The sequence below is a fragment of the Camelus dromedarius genome, chromosome 13 (genome assembly GCF_036321535.1).
Source record: "Camelus dromedarius isolate mCamDro1 chromosome 13, mCamDro1.pat, whole genome shotgun sequence".
In the NCBI taxonomy this organism is placed as follows: domain Eukaryota; kingdom Metazoa; phylum Chordata; class Mammalia; order Artiodactyla; family Camelidae; genus Camelus; species Camelus dromedarius.
In genome coordinates, this window is record NC_087448.1 from 53,109,520 (window position 1) to 53,128,572 (window position 19,053).

General features: G+C 44.8%; 1 protein-coding gene, 1 long non-coding RNA gene and 2 other non-coding genes across 4 annotated transcripts; all 4 read right to left on the reverse strand.

The window, feature by feature from the left end:
- Nucleotides 1–705: 705 nt before the first annotated feature.
- On the reverse strand, nt 706–7,604 carry LOC135322777 (uncharacterized). Its single transcript, XR_010383614.1, has 4 exons — nt 7,524–7,604; nt 6,473–6,601; nt 6,197–6,303; nt 706–2,329 (listed from the first exon to the last, which is right to left on the reverse strand). It is a non-coding gene; the product is annotated as an uncharacterized LOC135322777 (long non-coding RNA).
- A 4,846-nt stretch (nt 7,605–12,450) lies between these two features.
- LOC116157322 (small nucleolar RNA SNORA31) lies at nt 12,451–12,584 on the reverse strand. Its single transcript, XR_004141349.1, has one exon. It is a non-coding gene; the product is annotated as a small nucleolar RNA SNORA31 (small nucleolar RNA).
- An 805-nt stretch (nt 12,585–13,389) lies between these two features.
- On the reverse strand, nt 13,390–17,055 carry TPT1 (tumor protein, translationally-controlled 1). The gene is made up of 6 exons (XM_031466014.2): nt 16,875–17,055; nt 16,534–16,607; nt 15,803–15,993; nt 15,346–15,451; nt 14,526–14,642; nt 13,390–13,599 (listed from the first exon to the last, which is right to left on the reverse strand). Exons 1-6 carry the CDS (start codon nt 16,900–16,902, stop codon nt 13,597–13,599), a joined length of 519 nt encoding a protein of 172 aa, XP_031321874.1. The 5' UTR covers nt 16,903–17,055; the 3' UTR covers nt 13,390–13,596.
- LOC116157321 (small nucleolar RNA SNORA31) lies at nt 13,673–13,800 on the reverse strand. The gene has a single exon (XR_004141348.1). It is a non-coding gene; the product is annotated as a small nucleolar RNA SNORA31 (small nucleolar RNA).
- Nucleotides 17,056–19,053: the final 1,998 nt, after the last annotated feature.

Consider the following 19,053-nt stretch of genomic DNA (forward strand, 5'->3'; position numbering starts at 1 on the left):
TTCTGGGATACAGAGAACCAGGATACCTTGGCGCCCTTTAAATAACACTTCACATCACACAAGGCAGGCAAGTTCTTAATCTTTTTGCAAATAAGATTGTCCTGAAGGAGCTACTGTAACCATTTTTTGCTTTCTTCTCTTCAAGTAATTTACCCATTCCCTTTTCTCAAACACCCTATATGCTAACCCTTTCCATGCTTTATAAATTATATCCCTTAATTCAACAAAGATTTGCTGAGTGCTTACCCTATGCAAAGAACTGAAGTAGAGGGGTGGGTGGAGGGGGCTCCTGCCATCAAGAATTCTTAGAATCTAGCAGAGGAGACAAGAGCTCAAAGATGAAAAGGATGCTACAGCTAAAGCTCTGTGGGCTTCCCAAGGAGGAACCATCACTTCTGAGAAGAAGAAAGAGCCTTTGTGGAGGTGGTACTGGAACGGAGCTAAGGTAGATGGGGTGATCGGAAAAGGGATGTTCCAGGCCAAAGGGTTAACATGAAGGCAAGCAAGGAGGCAGGAGATCCTGGGACATGTCTGAGAAAAAGTAAAGAGTTCAGTTTGGCTTAAACGTGGATAAGAGGAATAGTCGGAAATAGTATTGAACAAATGGGTTTGGAGTTAAAACTTCTCCTGTCATAACAGCCCAGCCATTCTGCTCTGAGGTGTTTACCCAAGAGACATGAAACATATTCCACTCACAGGCGTGTACACAAAGATTCTGCAGATTAGCAATTTAGGCTGAGCTTAGCTGGGCAGCTCTGGTCTTGTTTCTGTCTTGGCCAGGCTTTCTTAGGCATTTGCGTCAGCTGGCAGGTCACCTGGCTGTTTAGCATGATCTCAACTGGAATGACTCACTTCTACTGTGCTGGTCTCTCATCTTCCAGCAGCTAGCCCAGGATTGTTCTGGGAGAGCCAATGCTCCCGAGAGAGTCAAAGTGCTCATGGCCTCTGGAAGCTTAAACTTGGAACTGTCACACTGACACTTCTGCCACATCCTCACCACAAAGGAAGTGAGAAGGCTTGATGGGAGGAGCGACAAAGTCACTTGCAAAGGGCGGGGATCCAGATGAGTCACTGGGGCCATTATTCAATCATTTATCGCATATCCCAACTCTGAAACATTTTCAACTCTGCCACACTGAAGTTTGGAGTCATCTTTTCTAAGAAGGACTATTTAAAAAAAAAATCCACCTGTGATAGATATGAAGTGAGGCTGGTCCAGTTTTGGGCTTCAGTTAGAACCTCAGTGGGAGGGAGGTTGGGTCCAAGAATACCAGGACATAGTGAAGTGAGAACAGCTATTTTGAGGACCCAAGCATGAAGAGGAGGGAAACAATTTATTGCAACCATCTCATGAGGCCTAGAGAAGCCATCAAGCCACGGGCTGAAAGGCCCCACCTGTGGTCCTGCCTTGCCTTTATGAAGGGATACGTGAAAAACATTCCAAAATGATATCCAGCTTTGCCACATTAATCATTCCATAAAACCATGTTAGCAAGTCGTGCCAGTGGCTGATAGCCTGGTGGGAGTTAGGAAATTCTTCCTTTGTCGTATTGTAAATGCCTGTTCCGGCAGCACTCTAAGCCTGGATCGTCTCAGATCTCAGATTCTCGGAAGGGAGAGGCCCCCAGTGTTTGCTGCCTTGGATGTCTTGCGCATCCTCCAACTAGGTGTTCATTCTCCATAATGTCCTGTCGAAAAAATTAACCAGTCAGTCTAAGAAAGAAGTGGAAATTGTTATTCAAACCAAACTGAGGATTATAACCTGGCAGCGGCTTCTCAGAAAGCTTTAAGAACTGTTCCGCCCGTTAGAGGTCAAAGCACGGTTGTGGAAGGTTTTGAGACAGAGAGGGCTGCACATTGAATGACATGTTGTTGACAGTGTACACAGTCCAGATCCACAGGTACAAGCGAGTCACGGAGCAGGGTCACCGTGGCCCCTTACAGGATTAAGAAGGAAGTTATCTCCTAAGGAGTTAGGACCCTTGGGATTAAGAAGGAATGTTACCTCCTGAGGAGGTCTGGTTAATGCAGATGCACAACACACATTGAAAGGGAGGGAGAGACCCAAACAGGCACAGAACAATTTTATGTTTAAAATTTTAAATTTTTCCTCATCTTGCCATAAAATATGGATTGTATTTCATCAGTCTCTGGGCACGTATTTTCCATCCTCTTCCCAGACCGGGTGCCTGCGGAAGGTGCTGTGATCTGGCGTCTCCGGCCCCAGCGCAACAGCACGTGTGGGCCTTTCATGCACCTCTTCCAGAAGCAGGCCAAGAGCGAAGGCACCAGCTTTCAAGAAAGGGATCAGCTTTGCATTTTCAGTGTTCTGTTTTGGAAACAAAAGGAACCTGAGCATACAGAGAAAAGATTCACACAGCACGGGAAGGGGTTAGGCTCACCTATAAAGTAACATCTAACTACTTGTTAGCCCTGAATGAGAATCTCAAAGTGGCTCAGATGAGGATTTTTTGTTTCACTTTCTTCTTTTTTTTTTTAATTGTTATCTTTTTTAAAAAATTGAAGGATAGTTGATTTACAATATTGTGTTAGTTTCAAGCGTACAGCAAAGTGACTCAGTTATACATTATAGAATATATATAATGTATAGAATATATATATAATGTAAAAGAATATATATATATATTCTTTTTCAGATTCTTTTCCATCGTAGCTTATTACAAGGTATTGAGTATAGTTCCCTGTGCTATCCAGTAGGTCCTTGTTTGTCTATTTTACATATAGTACTGTGTATAGGTTAATCCCAAACTCCTAATTTATCCCCCCTCCCCACTTTGGTAACCATAAATTTGTTTTCTGTGAGTCTATTTGTTTTGTAAATAAGTTCATTTGTATCATTTTTTTTTTAGATTCCACATATAAGAAATACCATGATATTTGTCATTCTCTGTCTGACTTACTTCACTTAGTATGATAATCTCTAGGTCCATTCATGAAGCTGCAAATCAGACGAGTTTGTTTTTTGGGGGGGAGGGGGGTGGTAATTAGGTTTATTTATTTTTAGAGGAGGCACTGGGGAATCAAATCCAGGACCTTGTGCATGCTAAGCATGTGCTCTAGCGCTTAAGCTATATCCTCCCCCGCCAAATGAGTTTTAGTAAAGCAAAGGCCCTAAAGGCTTAGGAAGTATAAGTTCACAGAGGATGGAAAGGACCTAGATTTAAACCAAGGGTCGTCCAGCTTAACCGTCTCACTTCGGATGACGGCTCTGTGGCCGTGGGGGTCTGGGCCAGCACCAGAGCGAGGCCCCGTGGCTCCCCATCCAGGGTTTACTCTACAGGCCATGTTGCCAGCCGTCTCTCGAAACACTAACTGTGTGACGGCAAGATTTTCAGTGAAAACAGGGTTGGAGGACAGCAGCCAGGCAGGAGGTAATGCACATGGGCTAAAACGTATTTTTTGTTGTTGTGTTGTTATTGCATGTTGGCCTTTAATTATTTTAAATTATTTTAAAACACATTTATTCTGAAATTATGGTTATAACACAGCTACACTTGACCAAGAGTGTGCCTCTATTTTCTAAAACATATTCTTGGAACATTTTCTCAGGGCTACATACGAGAGAATATGGACAGGCATCCTGTATTTTATACCTGACTCACAGTAGCGGCCAGTACTTAGAAATTTCTCAGATAAAGAGACTTCTGTGATAGTCTCCATTTACTGAACCAGCCAGCAAAGTATGTCTCCGTTTTCTAGTTGGAGATGCTAAGGCTTAGAGAAGTTGAGATGTTGCGGTTCTAACAATTAGTAAGCGGTGGGGCTTTAAGTAGGACCCAGATTTCAAAACTGTCACCACCGCACTGTGCTCATCCCACGTGATCCCTTCCAGAAATAGAAATAATGAGTTTTTCTTATACGTTTGCCACATGGATGCAAAACGGTATCATCGTTCGTTTATTTTAGCAAATCCAAAATGGAATTTTAAAAAAATTAGGAAGGAAACCTTGTATAGCACAAATCAGATGCTGAAACATCTGGTGTGCAAAGGGAGAAAACAGCGTCACAGTGTAAGTTCCTACATGAGTCTGAAACCCCATGTCTGTGTGGGGCACATCTGGCTTGCAGCAGCAGCAGTCACAAAGAACAACCAGGAGTTTCAGCTGGTGGAAAGCGCAACATGATCACCTGAGTGATATTATTAACCTCCCCACCACAAAAAAATAAGTAAGTTTAGGCTGCATCAAAATATTATCACATAATGTAGCATGTGGAAAATGAGCCAAGATACCTGCAGAAATGCAAGGCAATCAGGGCACCTGGGTGAAGAGGGCTGTAGGTTGAGGGTCCTGAGCTTTGGGTGGGAGCGTTTGTTGACTTTTAAGACTCCTTTCCATTCTGGCGCTTTATGTTTTGTTCCCACAAGAGGGCAGTGTTGGCCATCTTCCATTCGGTTATCTAATGAAGTTGTTCCCTGCCGGTTGTTCCTGCTGCAGGGGTGGTTCCGCAGCTCCCAGCAGGTGGCAGAATCTCCAGAGGGACTTTTAAAACGCTTGACATTCTGATTCAGTAGGTGTAGTGTGGGGCTTGGCTTTGTAAAAATTCAAATTCATTTAATGAGTAGGTGATACATCCAAATGATTGAAAAATTACGGAAAGCGAGTGTTTCCAGTTTCCTTCCAGAGATTTTCTACCTTGATGTATCCTTTAGAAACTTTCTATGCCTATACCCGCAGGTAAGCTTTTTTTTTTTTTTTCTCTAAACACACTATTCTGCACTTTGCTTCTTCACATAAAAATATTTTTTGGTGATTGTTTCATAGCAGTACATAAAGAGGTCTTCATTCTTACGGCTGCTTAGTGTTTCAATATACAGAATATTTCAGTCTACACAACACCTGTTATGGCGTGAATGTTTGTGGGTTCCCAAAATTCATATGGTGAAATCCTAACACTCAGTGTGATGGTATTAGGAGTGCGGCCTTTGGGAGGTGATTAGGCCATAAGGGTGGAGCCCTTGTGATGTGATTAGTGCCCTTAGAAGAGCTGCTGGGAGCTCTCTCACCCCTCCCACCATGTGAGGACGCAGTGAGAAGGTAGCTGTCGACAAGCCGGGAAGTGGGCGCCCATCAGGACCCAGCTGTGCTCCAGCCTCCAGAACTCTGAGAAACAACGGTGTGTTGTTTAAGCCACCCACGTTACGGTACTTTGTCTTAGCAGCCCAAATGGACTGAGGCAATACCACAATGTATTCAAGCAGTCCTCCAGCGCTATCACAAATGATACTTCAAAGAACAACTTTGGGTACACGTTAGTTCGTTTGCAGTGATTTTATGTGTAGGATAACTTCCTAGAAATGGAAGGACTTGGTCAGCTGTTACATGCATTTGTGATGTGGTGTCTGGGGGCTCATTTCCCTGCAGCCTCCACAACAGAGGGGTAGCAAAATGTTTTTGCAATTCGATAGGTCAGAAGTAATATCACAGTGCAATTTTAACTTGTGTTTCTTGTATTCTGAGTGAGGCGGGATCTCTTTTCATATGTTTATAGTTCCTTTTCTGAGGACTCTCTGATTATTCCCCTTGCCCATTTTGCTGTAGGCCTTCTCTCCTTTTTCTTACTGGTTTGCTGTGTCTGAAAACAATTCTCCATGAAGCTCTCATGTTCTTGTATGGTCTGGGTCTTCTGAGCGAAGGATATATTTGAATAACACACACCCTTGGAAGCTAGAGATGGGGTATCCCTCTGAAGATATTAAGAGATGTACCTCCCCAAAGACATCTGAGAGCAATAGACTAGAGATACCTTCCCATTTTCCCCAGGGATGTGCCCGCATTCCAGGTCCGGGAAGAATGTGTATATCCAGAGGGAAAGATGGGCAGATGTGTTGGCAGCTTTGTAAGCTCATTCTCTTGACCTCAGGGTTCCTCTGCTGTAGGCTCCCCCCGACCGCAAGTGCAGAGAGCACGTGACCCTCATCACATCACCCTGTGGGGGCTGAGGGTGGAACCCAATGCAAGATGCTGCTCTGGCTGCTGGTTTTGCTATAATAAACCCTATTATCTCAGACCTGGAGGTCTTGTGTCTTCTCATAAAATGGACATGAAACTGTGGTAGGCTAACTTGTTAGCTTGCAAATAGGGTAAAATCTCAGATTCCTTACAGTTTCTAACTTTAATACATAGAAACTCCTCTGTATCATGGAGCACAAAGAATTTGATGATTAAAATCATACCAGGTAATTCTGAAGCATGACCGAAACAAGGGTGTTACATTCTTCAAGATTCAACAAAATGCCACATGTCCCACTCCGGAATCGCACAGTGGATGTAACTTTGGAATCTAGAGTAGGGTAAGAAAAAGTCCAATATGCAGTATCACACGCAAAGAGAATGACAGTTAGCTTGAGACAATAGGGAAAGCTAAGCTAAGCTACGACAGTAAGTGCTCTGCAAAAGAATGATTTCACCACTGAGGCAGAAGGAAAGCATTCTTAATTAAGATTAAGTACCTTAATCTCCAGCTCCATTAGCGATGGCCAGGACTGATGGCTTCTGCAGAAGGCACTTCAGGTAGAAGATCCTGCCCTTCTTCAAACCACACATTCTTGTCTCAATACCCACTTTCCCAAACTGAATGTCTGCATTTGGAAACAGGAGCAACACAGGGGAAAACAGCATTCAAAGCACTTCAGGGACTGGTGAAAGCTCATCATTTACTCCATCAGCAAATCCCTATGGAATGCCACCTGCAAAGAAACACTGATAAACTCTATCCTTGCTTTCAGGGATAACAATGGCGCAAAGACAAGGAATTCAGTGACTTCAGGAAAGCGGAAGAGGGTCACCTCACTCGAGGGTGAAGGTGGATGGAATGGTTGGCGGAATCAGTGAACTCTTCCAAGATAAAACGAAATGCAGTCTTGTAGGAATGAACGAGGAGGGCCTTTTGGGAGAGAGAATTCGTGCGAAGGGTCAGAACCGTGCCCCCTGCACGTCCCCTGGAGCTGAGGGCAGATGCAAAGCAGAGGCAGCTGAGCTTGAACAGGTAAGCAAGTGGCCCAGCAATGAAGGGCTTTGTGAAGAATTTCATTCTATGTTTATACTGAGAGAAAGGGTGAGTTTCTTACTTAAAAAAATAATTTTCTATTTGCACCTTCCCAAGTTCTACACCCAGATACAAAGTAGGAAGACTACATGCGCAGTGCCCAGCTGGCAACTTAGATACACCCTCTTTTTTGGAGAGGGAGGTAATTAGGTTGACTTAATTATTCACTTCTTTCAAATGGAGGTACTGGGGATTGAACCCAGGACCTCACGCACACACTCTACTACTGACACTGCGCTCTTCCCCCCACACCCTCCTGATAAATGACAAATAACCCTATTGAAAAGCCCTATTGGTCATTCCATCAAATGGGCCATTCCTGGGTTATGTGCTCGCAGGCCTTAGCTATGATTAAGAAAAAACAAAAATCCGTGTCTGGGATGGTGAAGGCTGGTGAGGTGCACTCAACCCCTAAAACCCTCCTGTTTCCTTTGAGAGGCCACAGCTATTCTCACCTTTCTCCCTTGGAGAAGAGCCAAATGTCAAATCCATCTGTTCAAAACTTACAATGTGCGCTTTTGGTATTCTTGGGCGAATCTGATTATACACCGGTCAGTGACCTATTATCTGTACAAGAGAACAAAATTCACTGGGGCCGTCAAGCCACCTCCATGTCTCTTGAGCATCTCACCCAGCTCCACCTGGCTCCACCCGCCACCCATTACCAGCATCTAACAGAACATACGCCCCCTTCCTGCCTCCCCTGCAAGCATTTGGGACTGGCTTCCTAATTTGTGCACCCTGGTGCAAAATGAAACTGGGGGGCCCTCTCTTTTATTAGGAATTGTAAGACAGTGAGAGCAGAGCATTAAACCCAGCACTGCTCAATGCAGGCCAAGGGCACGAGCGGCCAGCCCTGTGTGCACTGCAAAACCAAGGGGAGGCGTGAGTTGTGTGGTGTGTGGAGAAGACCAGATGAATACAGGCAGATCAGGGAGGTGGAGTAGGAAGGGGCTTCAGACAGAGGCAACCTGAAGGTTCAGAAAATATTCAGCAAGATGACCACATGACATTGAGAGTAGCTGGAAGGGGGGTTTGCACAACCCTCATACCCATAAACCATGGGGTTTGGTAACTCTCGAAATTACAAGCCTCCACGTTGCTCTTGGGATGCTAAAATGTCTGCTGCTCTCACATTCACACCCAGTCCTCCTCCTCCCTTGTCTGTGGAGCAGAGAACAGGTGGCACATTACTTAACCAATTTTCAGAAGCTTAGTCAATTTTGCTTTTAATAGATGCCAGCAGTTGGTATTTACCATCCTGCTATTACGGCAGCCACCAAGGGTACTGCCACCCGGCCCTTGTTCCACTTTATAAAATCCATCCGTGTGGACTCCCTTCAAGTTAAGACACTGGAGGAGGCTTCGGCACGATGGGGTGCTAGGAGGGTGATGGAGAAGACAATGAATGCATCCCAAGAGCTAAGTTGACTTTGCTTCCAATTTTATCCTTGCCATCTGTTGATCTGCATTATCCCACCTCCGTGAGGCAGTCAAAAGAGGTATTATTGTTTTAATTTCATGTGCAGTAATTTTCCCCCTTCCAGTCGCCAGTTCCCACCCCACTCCCCGGCTGAATATTAGTTCGGGCATTTAACTACAAATTGGCAGTTCTTGAGGGAGACTTCCAAATGAATGTCCTCAAGGAAGAGGAAATTACACACAGCTCTGCTTTGCGTAGATGTCCAACAAAATGCCAGCTTTCCCTGTGACTTGCCAAATTCCTACCAGCTGCTTAGGGAATGGTAGATTATACACGAGGTGGAGTAACTGTATAACCCTGCGCTGTGGATGAGGCCACCAACAAGCTGCGTTGGATAATAAACTAGGGCTTCCTGCTGTCTCTATGCTTGAGGAAAATCACCAAGCGCAGGGCTGGATTTTTAGTGTCAAATCACAGGTTAGAAACTTGGACTGAATGATGTCTAGTAGCCATACGATACTGGGAAAAATACTGTCCTCTTGGCTGGCCGGTGTGGTCTGTCCTCTCCCAGAGGACCCAATGAGTCACCTGATAATGCGAATTCTCCCTTCTCTTAAATGGGGACTCACGTGCAGAAGCACTGCCTGCGCTGGTCTCCCCTGTTCTGTGATCCCTGCCCCACCTCAAAGCTCAGAAAAGAACGCTGTGTATATATACACCAAGGCAGATGTCAGGTGTATCCTGGCGCAGGAGGGGAGATGTCAGTAACTGAGGGAAACATCACTGAACAAGCAATACTCCGGGAGGACTCCTCCCCTCAGCTGTTTCTAGACACTGAATTGTATGGACTCCTGCTAAAACCACATCCACTTAAAGAGGCTCTCAGGTCTCAGCGTAAGACAGAATCTTAAATGTGTGAAGCTGTGTATGGCAGCACAAATCCACAACGTACAAGATCTCAGGAGATAAACTGGAATGTGCTGGTAGTTAAAAATACGCCCCACAGTGGTGGACGTCTGCTCCGGGCAGCCAGCAAGCGTGCAGTCTGACATAGCACTGTTGTACTGAGGGATGGGCTTGGAGGACTTCAGTGGGATAAATGTTAACTACTCGCATTATTTGTAACTTTATCTGCAAACTCCAAGAATCTGTCCTATTCAATAGGCTGTCATAACAGTTGACTTTAATTCAATGAAAGATGTATAGCACTGCATTCTTTAGTTGTGTATGTGAAACACTTTAGTCAAGGACTTTTCCTTTGGAATAATGCACTATTAAATGTTACCAAAAGAGCCAAATACCCAAAGTAGCTCACACTTCTATGCAGTATCAAAAGAAAACTTTTTCAGTGCAGTGACTTTCAAGTATGGTTCACAGCCCCAGGCGATCATAAATCTATCTCAAAACAAGTTGGGTGGGCTCTCAGTTCTCATGGCCAAAGTCCCTGAAAACACACACCAATTGCCGGAAAACGAGCTTTTGCAGGAAGAGGTTTGTGGCCCACGAGGTGGCCGTTAGCCAGACTTTTACACAGAATTAAGAGGTGCGTAGCAGTAACCTACTAAGTGCAAGTTACCAGTCATTAAGATGTGGTCTCTATTAATTCAAGTCCCCCTGGTTGAAATTCCATTTTACTGAGAGGATTCTGGCTGCTAGCCGAGGTCTCTCAGCTCCAGGCACGTGCTCACACAGATGCTCAGAACTTTACAAGGCAGCCTTGTTATCAGGGTTTTTTCAAGTTGCTTAAGGTTTTTGCTGTTCTCCTTGGAATTTTACCAGCATAGTTTGCAGAGTTATTGGTTAAACCCTGCAGTTCAGATGGAATTTACATCAACACAGTATTTCCTAGAGATTTAACTAAATTTTGAGAAGAATGTGTAATTCAAATGAGTCATTTACACACCTGTTGCTTAAGCAGATACAATGTAATGAAAAACATGTACTTGTATCATGACTTTGTTTGAATAGTTTTGTTTCAGGTGTACAGCAAAGTGATTCAGTTTTACATAAACTTCTATTCTCTTTCAGATTCTTTTCCATTATAGGTTATTACAAGCTACTTAATAATAGTTTCTTGTGTTATAGAGTAGGTCCTTGCTTATCTACTTTATATGTACTAGTGTGTTTATGTTAATCCCAAATTCCCAGTTTATTCCTCGCCCCTTCCCCTTTGGTAACCATAAGGTGTTTTTTGGTGTGTTTTTTGTTTATGGAGGTACTGGGGATTGAACCCAGGACCTCATGCACGCTAAGCGTGCACTCTACCACAATACTCCCTTGTATAGTGGAATATTAGCCATGGAAAAGAATGAAATAATGCCATTTGCAGCAACATGGATGGACCTAGGGATTATCATACTAAGTGAAGTCAGAAAGAGAAAGACAAATATATGATATCACTTATATGTGAGATCTTTTAAAATGATACAGATGAACTTATTTATAAAACAGAAATAGACTCGAGACATAGAAAACAAGCTTACGGTTACCAAAGGGGAAGGGCAAGCAGAGTAGGATAAAGTAGGAGTTTGGGATTAACATACATACTACTATATATAAAACAGATAAACAAGTTTGTAACGTACAGCACGTTACCTTATAACCTACAATGGAAAATCGGAAAAAACAGATGAATCAGCATCTCAAATTTAGCCTGTGCAAACCCAGATTTCCCGCCTTCATAGTCTTCCCCATCTCAGTGGTGACTTTTTTCCAGGTGCTCAGGATAAATCACTTGGCATCCTCCTTAAATCCATTCTTTCACCTCATTCAACACATCAGCAAATCCTTTCATTTCCAACCACTTCCACAAGTGTCATCCTAGAATACGCCACTATCGTCTCACCTAAAAATATCACACATTGTCTCTTGGCTTTTATCATGCTACCCAGCAGCCAAAAAGACCTTGTAGGTCAGATCAGGTCACCCTTCTGCTCAGAGCTCTCCTGTGGCTTTCCTGCGTGATCTGGTTTCTTTTCCTGTGCACTTGCTTCTCTACCTCAGCTTTCTCTTGCCATCCCGCGTCCAGCAGACCGGCCAGCTTGGCCCCAGAACACGTCAGGCACACTCTGCTTCTGCTACTCTTGCCTAGAATGCTCTGCCCCCAGAAAGCCACTTAAGCTCCTTGCTTTTAGCCTATTTAATCATATCACAAAGGCTTTCCTAGAAAACAGCTGTCCTTTCTGCACCTTATTGTTTGTTCTACATACCTGTAGCCCTGAGAGTGGGAACATGCTAGTATCAAACTAGGCGGCAGTGACACCGGACACACAGCACCTTCTTATTCTTGCATAAACTATCTTAACCCAACTGGGAGTAACTGAAAACAGATCCGAAGTAAGCATCCTTAGGCCACTGCCTGGACTCTTCCCTTCCTACGTAAAGCCTCCACATTGCTGTTCCTGTCCTTCCAGACTCTTCCAAGGCCAGCTCACTAAATCAGGCTGCAGCCTTCTCCCCCTATCAGATTATCCTCACCCTCACAGCACTGACCACTGCCTGAAAATCATCCCCCCCACCCCCGTCTCAGAGGCCAGCAGGGGGCCACCTCAATCACTGACACTTTCTCTGCATTCTCTACATTCAGAAACCCGAATGCTTAAAATTGCCTCAGCATGACTGCAGTTCCCAGTATTTGGGTTTGCTTTCACCAGTCACTAGGTGACACTACCAACCTGATTCCTCTTAGGCTCTGAACTACACTGGACCCTAGTTCCTAGGGCAAATTCCAGATTGCCAAATCACTGGATTCACCCTGGTTTCACATGCTATAGAACCAGGTAACAGTACCATTGGCTTGCCTCATAACTAAGACTTAACCCTTACGCTTTTAGAAGTGGAATCAATCAGACGGCAAGGGTATAGGGGGGGACTATTTCTAATACTTTCCTTGTAAACTCACTTTTGGGAGTAAAGCAGGCTTTTACCGTTAACTAAGTGACATCTGAATTACAGAATTCCCCTGTATTCCCCTGTTCAATCTTGTCTGCCACAATCAGAAAGACAGAAAGCGCGAGGATACTTTTTTCTTGCATCTGTAGTGGAAACCTCAGCAGCAGACGGTAACTGCTCCAGGCCTGGCAAGTAGATGCACTTTCATGTTCTCGTTCCGATACCCAGTCTTTTCAGATACAGTATGAGAACACAGATGCTTTGTCCTCTGCTCACAAGCTATCCCACATCCCATTTGTAATTAAAACAGGGGCCAGCAGACCTTCCCCGTGAAGGGAGGGCCACATGGCTATTTTAGGGCTTGCAGGCCCTAAGGCCTGTCACTCCTCTGCTCTCCCAGTGTCAGCCCAGAAATAAACAAATGGGCATGGCAGTGTTCCACTAAAACTAGACACAAATTCAGTTTCAATCTTTTTCATGTCCCATAAGCTGTTTTGATCTTCTTCCCCTCAACCACTGAAAATTTTAAGTACCACCTTAATATCATATAGAAACAGGTGGTAGGGCAAGCCAGTTTGCCATCCCTTTCCCATGGAGTTTGACACAAGCACTTCCAGGAGATACCTAGATTTCTCTAGGACTTGCTTTCTCTACTTGCTTTATAAATAAGCTCAGACAATAGTTTGCTTCCAACTGTATTAGTCTCTTTTTATTCTTTCAGTAATCTCTTCCAGAGTTAACTACTTCCATTTGTAGGTGATGAAATGTGTAAGGAATCCACTTCAGGTGTTGGCACTGCTATGAGCATGGTCTTTCCCTTTACTTCAACTCAATTACTTTTGACTCTTGTTTGTATTTCCAAGTCCCGAAGTAGTTTTCACTGCAGAAGTTATCTGAAGACAGTCTTATGCTTTCTAGTAGTGGTCTAACACCCGGGTCTAGCTTCTCCAGGAACACTACACAGGATGGAGTTAGATATGTATTAAACTAAGAGGCATTCTCTCAGATGAATTTAAATGCATTTTATTTTTAGACAACCTACACATGTTTTTTTCTCAAAAACAATGCCTCCGCTCCAAATAAATCAACATCAAAATAAATGAAGCTCAAGATGGCATCAGTTCCATTTGTCTTTTAAGTCCTGGTGTTGTGTGGATGAAAGCAGTGGCCAGCCAGTTATGACAACAGGTGATAGATCCAAACAGCCAAATTTGTTACTGTAAAAACAAGGAAGATTCTATTAATATCTTTTTCTAATATGAAAGAAAGTATTTAACATTTTTAGGCTACAGGTGTATTCCCCTATTCAATCTGGGCTGCCACACAGACAGACAGAAAGCGCAGGGACTTTTCTTTCGCATCCTAGTGCAAACCAAAAGAACAACAGCAGACTGTTCAAGGTCTATCAGTGGATGCAGAACCATCCTGACCAAATCAGATACTCATACACTTTGGTCCACTAACAAAAATCTCATACCCTTTTAATAATCCCTACAGCAAATAATCTGTACTGTACTGAACATTTTCATTGCTGCCCAATCCTGTTTAGTGTAGCCTTAAATTTATCTTATTTATTCCTCTAATTTACATGGAATTCTCTGAAAGCTACAATAATGAATGCTTTCATTTCAGTACAGCCTCCAGCAACCCCTTGCATGTAATTTCTCTAAAACAATTTTCATACAGGTTCGGCAGCCTGCTCTGTACTCACTAAAAGTAACATCAAGGTTTTTAATGACCAGCTGCCAATTATCAATAAATGAGAAGTTTCCTTAGCAAAAGGTTTTAATACTCATGTATGTTTGGCAAAATAGGGAAAGCCAGTCTGATTTCAACTGGCCATTTATGGGGAAGACCAACATAGGGTGTTCTCTCTGATCTCTAGCTCAGTATTTAAGCAATGCTTCTTAATGTCATCTGTAGGAAGTTTTCTGTAGATAAAGCCTCTAAGCCTTTCTGTACCACAAATATCTTTTACATGTTAAACCCTCCTTAGATCCCAGGAGAGAAACAAGACACAGACCCTCAGTTTGAGAGGACTGCTGTAGCATACATTCTATATCCCCGTGGCATGACACAAGGAGAATTATGCCTAGGATATCTCTATTTTTACATTACTGGTTTCAACCCACTTTATACTTACACATTTTTCCATTTCTAAACCATCCTTAAAGAAAATCATATATGGGGTCACACCATCCTCACGGTAGTCCAGCAAAGCCACCATGCCATCTGGATTCATGTTTTCACCAATAAAGAACTTAGGAAGCAAACAAATATCCAGAATTAGATTATACACAGATATGTCATATCAAAACAATAGATCAAATGATGATTCAGAACACCACTCACTAATCAAGAGACTTTTCAGCAACTAAAGGCTGATAACTAAGAGAAAAAAAGTTCAAAGTACTAAAAACCAAAATATGAGTAAAGAGCAATCCAGGAACACTTTAGGCTTTCTGGAAACAAACTCTCAACCCCACATATCCAATTCCAAACCCTACAAACAAGCCTGTTTACATAGTCAAGCACAGGGAACAAAAGGCTAGCAATGAGCGAGAGCACATCATGAGGAAAGTCATCTTATGGCCAGAGAATGTGAACACTGAAAAATTAAAGAGCCAGGTTGTGAAGGAAAGTCATTTAGGTTTCTCAATAGGACAAAATCAGATCAGAAAACTCCAGTGGCAATGAGACACACTGAGTTGTAAAAAGAAAACTGAAGACGACTTAGAGGTTTAACAAGCAATTCAAGAAAAAGAACTGAGAAATGTCATCCGGGAAGTGAGTAAGGTTAAGATGCTGCACTCAGAAGACAAGATCTGGAAACAGTTAAACAAGTATTTAAACTGCTCAAAAGCCTGAGAAATTAACCACAATTTAAATACATCATAGATTCATCAAGTAACTCCTTTTTGTTCTCAGTTAAAACTGTACAATCCTTTGATCCAAATATTTACCTGATAGTTTTTGAAATTAGCAAGGATGTGCTTGATTTGTTCTGCAGCCCCTGTCATAAAAGGTTTTACTCTTTCTGGTCTCTGTTCTTCAAGTTTCCCTTTGATTCTAAAACAATATTTCATCGATAGGTTAAATTGTTGAATTCTGAGCAAAATGAATTCTCATTAGTAAAAACTCCAAACTGAAATGGGCAACTAGCTGTCACTGAGCAAAATAACATGGCACAATCAAGAAACTACTAGGTCACAGAGATGTTTCAAGACTGTTTCAGTTTTGAATTTCACATTTCCAAAGTACTAGTCTAAAACAGTAAAAGCAGAGCGCATGCTCCAGTATGCTCACCTTATGTTACCTAAAGGCCTTTGACAAGCATGCCTGCTCCTAAAATCTCAAAATTAGCCAATTCCTAAAATCCTATAGGATTCCAGACATCAACTGGGTGTGCCGGTAACTTACGACTTCATGTAATCTTTGATGTACTTCTTGTAGGCTTCTTTTGTGAAGCTGGTTTCCTGCAAGTGATGGTTCATGACAATATCGACACCAGTGATTACTGTGCTTTCGGTACCTTCGCCCTCGGGGCCTTCAGCGGAGGCATTTCCACCAATGAGCGAGTCATCAATGTTACCCTCTGTCCTACTGACCATCTGCATTAAGAAAAAGTTTAGCTACAAACACATCCTTGACCTCACCGTAAACGCATCCAAAAAGTCTACGCCGGCAGCTCATGCCCATCATCCTTCCACCAAACATTCCTGGTTCTTGTTGAAAACGAGGAACACATCACTATGAGGCAAAAATGTATGACCCCTCGATTTCATGCAACACCGTAACTGAACAGGAATTCTTTATTGACCAAAAAGAATGAGGATCATTTACAACCCAGTCCAAGTTATGTGGGCTGTAGAGTGGATGAATAAGTAGGAATAGGGCTAACGTTGAAGGACTTGGGGCTCCCAAACAGAAGACATGTCCGGGAGCGCCTGGGAGGAGGATGGGCGCCGAAGCGGCAGACCTATTTCCAGGCTCAGCTCCGCCTCCACTTTTCTAGAAAAACCCGAGCCCGGAAAGAGCGTGTCCTCCGCCAGGAGGCAACGGGGAGGATTGCACAACCTCGGGCGGGGGAGCGGCGGAAACCCGAGCCTGCCAGGCCTTGCCTCCCCCGCGCCGCGGCCCGGCGAACTCACCTTCCCCTCCACCTCCAGACACAGCCCGTCCGCGACCTCCCGGATCTTGTAGATGTCGGAGAACATCTCATCATCTGCTCGGAGACACAGACCCGGCCGTCACCGTGCGCCAGAGGCCCGAGCCGGCGCCATTCCCCGTGCCGCCCGGCCAGCCGCACGCGGCCCCCGCCCCTTCCCGGGTGCTCGAGACCCCGGCGCGCGCCCCAGGCACAGACCCTCCTCGCTCCCGGAAAGGCGCTGGCATCTTCCAGGCCCAAGACAGCGGCGTCGGCGGTCTCCCCACCCCACCCGCACCTCAATCCCTTGCGCGCGGCAGTAAGGGGAGTGCAGTCCCGACTCACGGCTGATGAGGTCCCGGTAGATGATCATGATGGTGGCTGGAGGGAGACGACAGCGGCTCTAGCTTAGCTGGAGCTCGGAGCGAGCGCGGTGCGGCCGGAGCGGCGCTCGGGGGGAGGGGGGAGCGGGCGGAAAAGGCCGACTCTGCCGCTCCCCAACCTCATATAGAGGGCACGTCCCTCTACGTCATCGCCCGCTGCGCCTCCGGAAGTGCCGTAAGCGGTGACGTGACACGCAGAGCAGCGCGGGGGGCGGGGCCATAGCGCGGGCCAGGGGGAGGGGAGGCGAGCATCCGGGCACTTGGCCCCGGGACACACTGCCGCGCGTTCCGCAGGGCTCGCGGGGGCGGCGGAGCGAGGGGCTGGGAGAGAGGTAGGGAGAGGAGGAGAGGGAAAATGACCGTGGGGGCGGGGGCTGGGGCACAGGGAAATACCAGAGAACTTGGGGGAGGGAATGGTGGGGAGGAGCGCTAGAGGGAGGGAGTAGGGGGGTTCTCTGGGGCCAGGAGTGGTGGAAGCGGCGCCAGGGGCTCTGCCCCTCCCTACGCTGCAGGGCCGCCCAGGTGCTGGGCCTGGGTGGGGCTTAGATGAAATCTCTTCAAGTTTCCGCCCCAGGCCTCTCCCCGCGCGGCTCCCACCCATTTCTGGGAGCAAAGATGTTAGCTGTTTTGAAGGGCTTTGCGTTAACCGAGGGTCTAGCCATTGAGGCCTTGGGAAACCGCGAGGCTGTCCAAGAGGAAGAGGGCAGGGGACTGGGCTTGTGACCAGCCTCTGTGATCTCCGAGGGTCTCGTAGAACTTTGCAGCATTTGCCCCAGGACGGCCCCACCTCGAGTTTTCGGACGCCTTTGTGGGGCAGAGCTGAGTCCGGACTGTGGGATCCGGGTCGCCCCGCCGCCCCCCTGGGAATAATCGTGGGGGTCGTAGAGCCTGTGGGAAGGGAATTGAGGAAGGACGGTATCGCGGGACCTTGCAGAGCTTTTCCACCTGTCACTTTGGTCCTGTGTTTGAAAGCTTGCGGTTCCTGAGACAGCTGAAGAATCTTCCCCTTTCTGTTTTGCACTTGGTCTTGAATTAGATCCTTTGAAATAAAACAATATGGTGTCACTTAAGATGAAGTCGAAATTCTATCCCAGGTGCTAGAGGGTTAAACGTAAAAAAAAAAAAAGGGAGCTTCCCACCTGCCCAAGTTTTATTTGGACTTTGGACTCAATTACTAGGTTCTACAAAAAGCCCAGTTTCTCTATTTAGTCAAATCTTTGGTTTAAGGTAGACATACGCCAGTGTGAAACCAGAGAGCTTGTTCTCTTCCACAAATAGATTTGTGCTCTGCTGTGTCCCTAGCACCGGGTTTTGCAGAGGTCCTAAGTGTGAACAAGTTAAATCCTGTCCTACCCTCACAGAAAATTTCGTTATAGTAAATCAAAGAATCAGGCAATTATAACACGTTAACAGTTTCCCCCAAATCCAACAATATACCATTCTGCAGAGTACCATAGGGCACAAGACAGTGAGTTGAGATGATGGAGTCAAAATGGAAAAGATCTAGGAAATAGGACCCTTCTGGGAAGGTGGGATCTGGGGCTGCACTGGGCATCCCGGAGGACGTTGGGTAACTGGAGAACGCTAGGATGAAGGGGCTCTGAAGATAAATGGACATCTTCTGACAGATGGTCTGTGAAGGATAACTTAAACCTCTTGAATAGTTCTGGGATGTGTGAGTGAAACAAATTACCCCAGTATGTCACAATTAATTATTTTCCTTAGTTTTAACACTTTCGGATTATTCAGATATACTCCCATCACCCAAACAGTGCTGTTAAACATGACTCCCTCTACACCAGTTTTAGGTTCAATTAAAAACTTTTTTCAAGTTTTGTAAAACAGCCACAGTGTAAAAGAGTACAGAAATTAGAATCAAAGCACCTTAGGTTGAAATCTTGGCTTTATCTGGGAGTAGTCCTGTGACCTTGAGAAAGTCAGCCTCCCTAAGCCTAAGTATAAAATAGAATTTTGGTAAGTTAAAGGAGTTTTAGGGAGTTAAATAAGATAACAGCAACAACAAAAAATGCCTAGGATGCTCAATAGGTTATCAGTAATTAGTTGAATTTGTATTCATGATTTTTCCCAAATTTTATTACATTACAAAATGCTCCTGGAATTGTTTCATTAACCCTCTCTTA

Excerpts from the sequence above, each read along its gene's own strand:
- TPT1 (XM_031466014.2), bottom strand. The coding sequence starts at position 16,902 with ATGATCATCTACCGGGACCTCATCAGCC. Across the intron at positions 16,608-16,874 it reads CTACCGGGACCTCATCAGCC|ATGATGAGATGTTCTCCGAC; the intron begins GTGAGTCGGGAC and ends GTCTCCGAGCAG. Across the intron at positions 15,452-15,802 it reads ATCAAAGATTACATGAAGTC|AATCAAAGGGAAACTTGAAG; the intron begins GTAAGTTACCGG and ends ATATTGTTTTAG.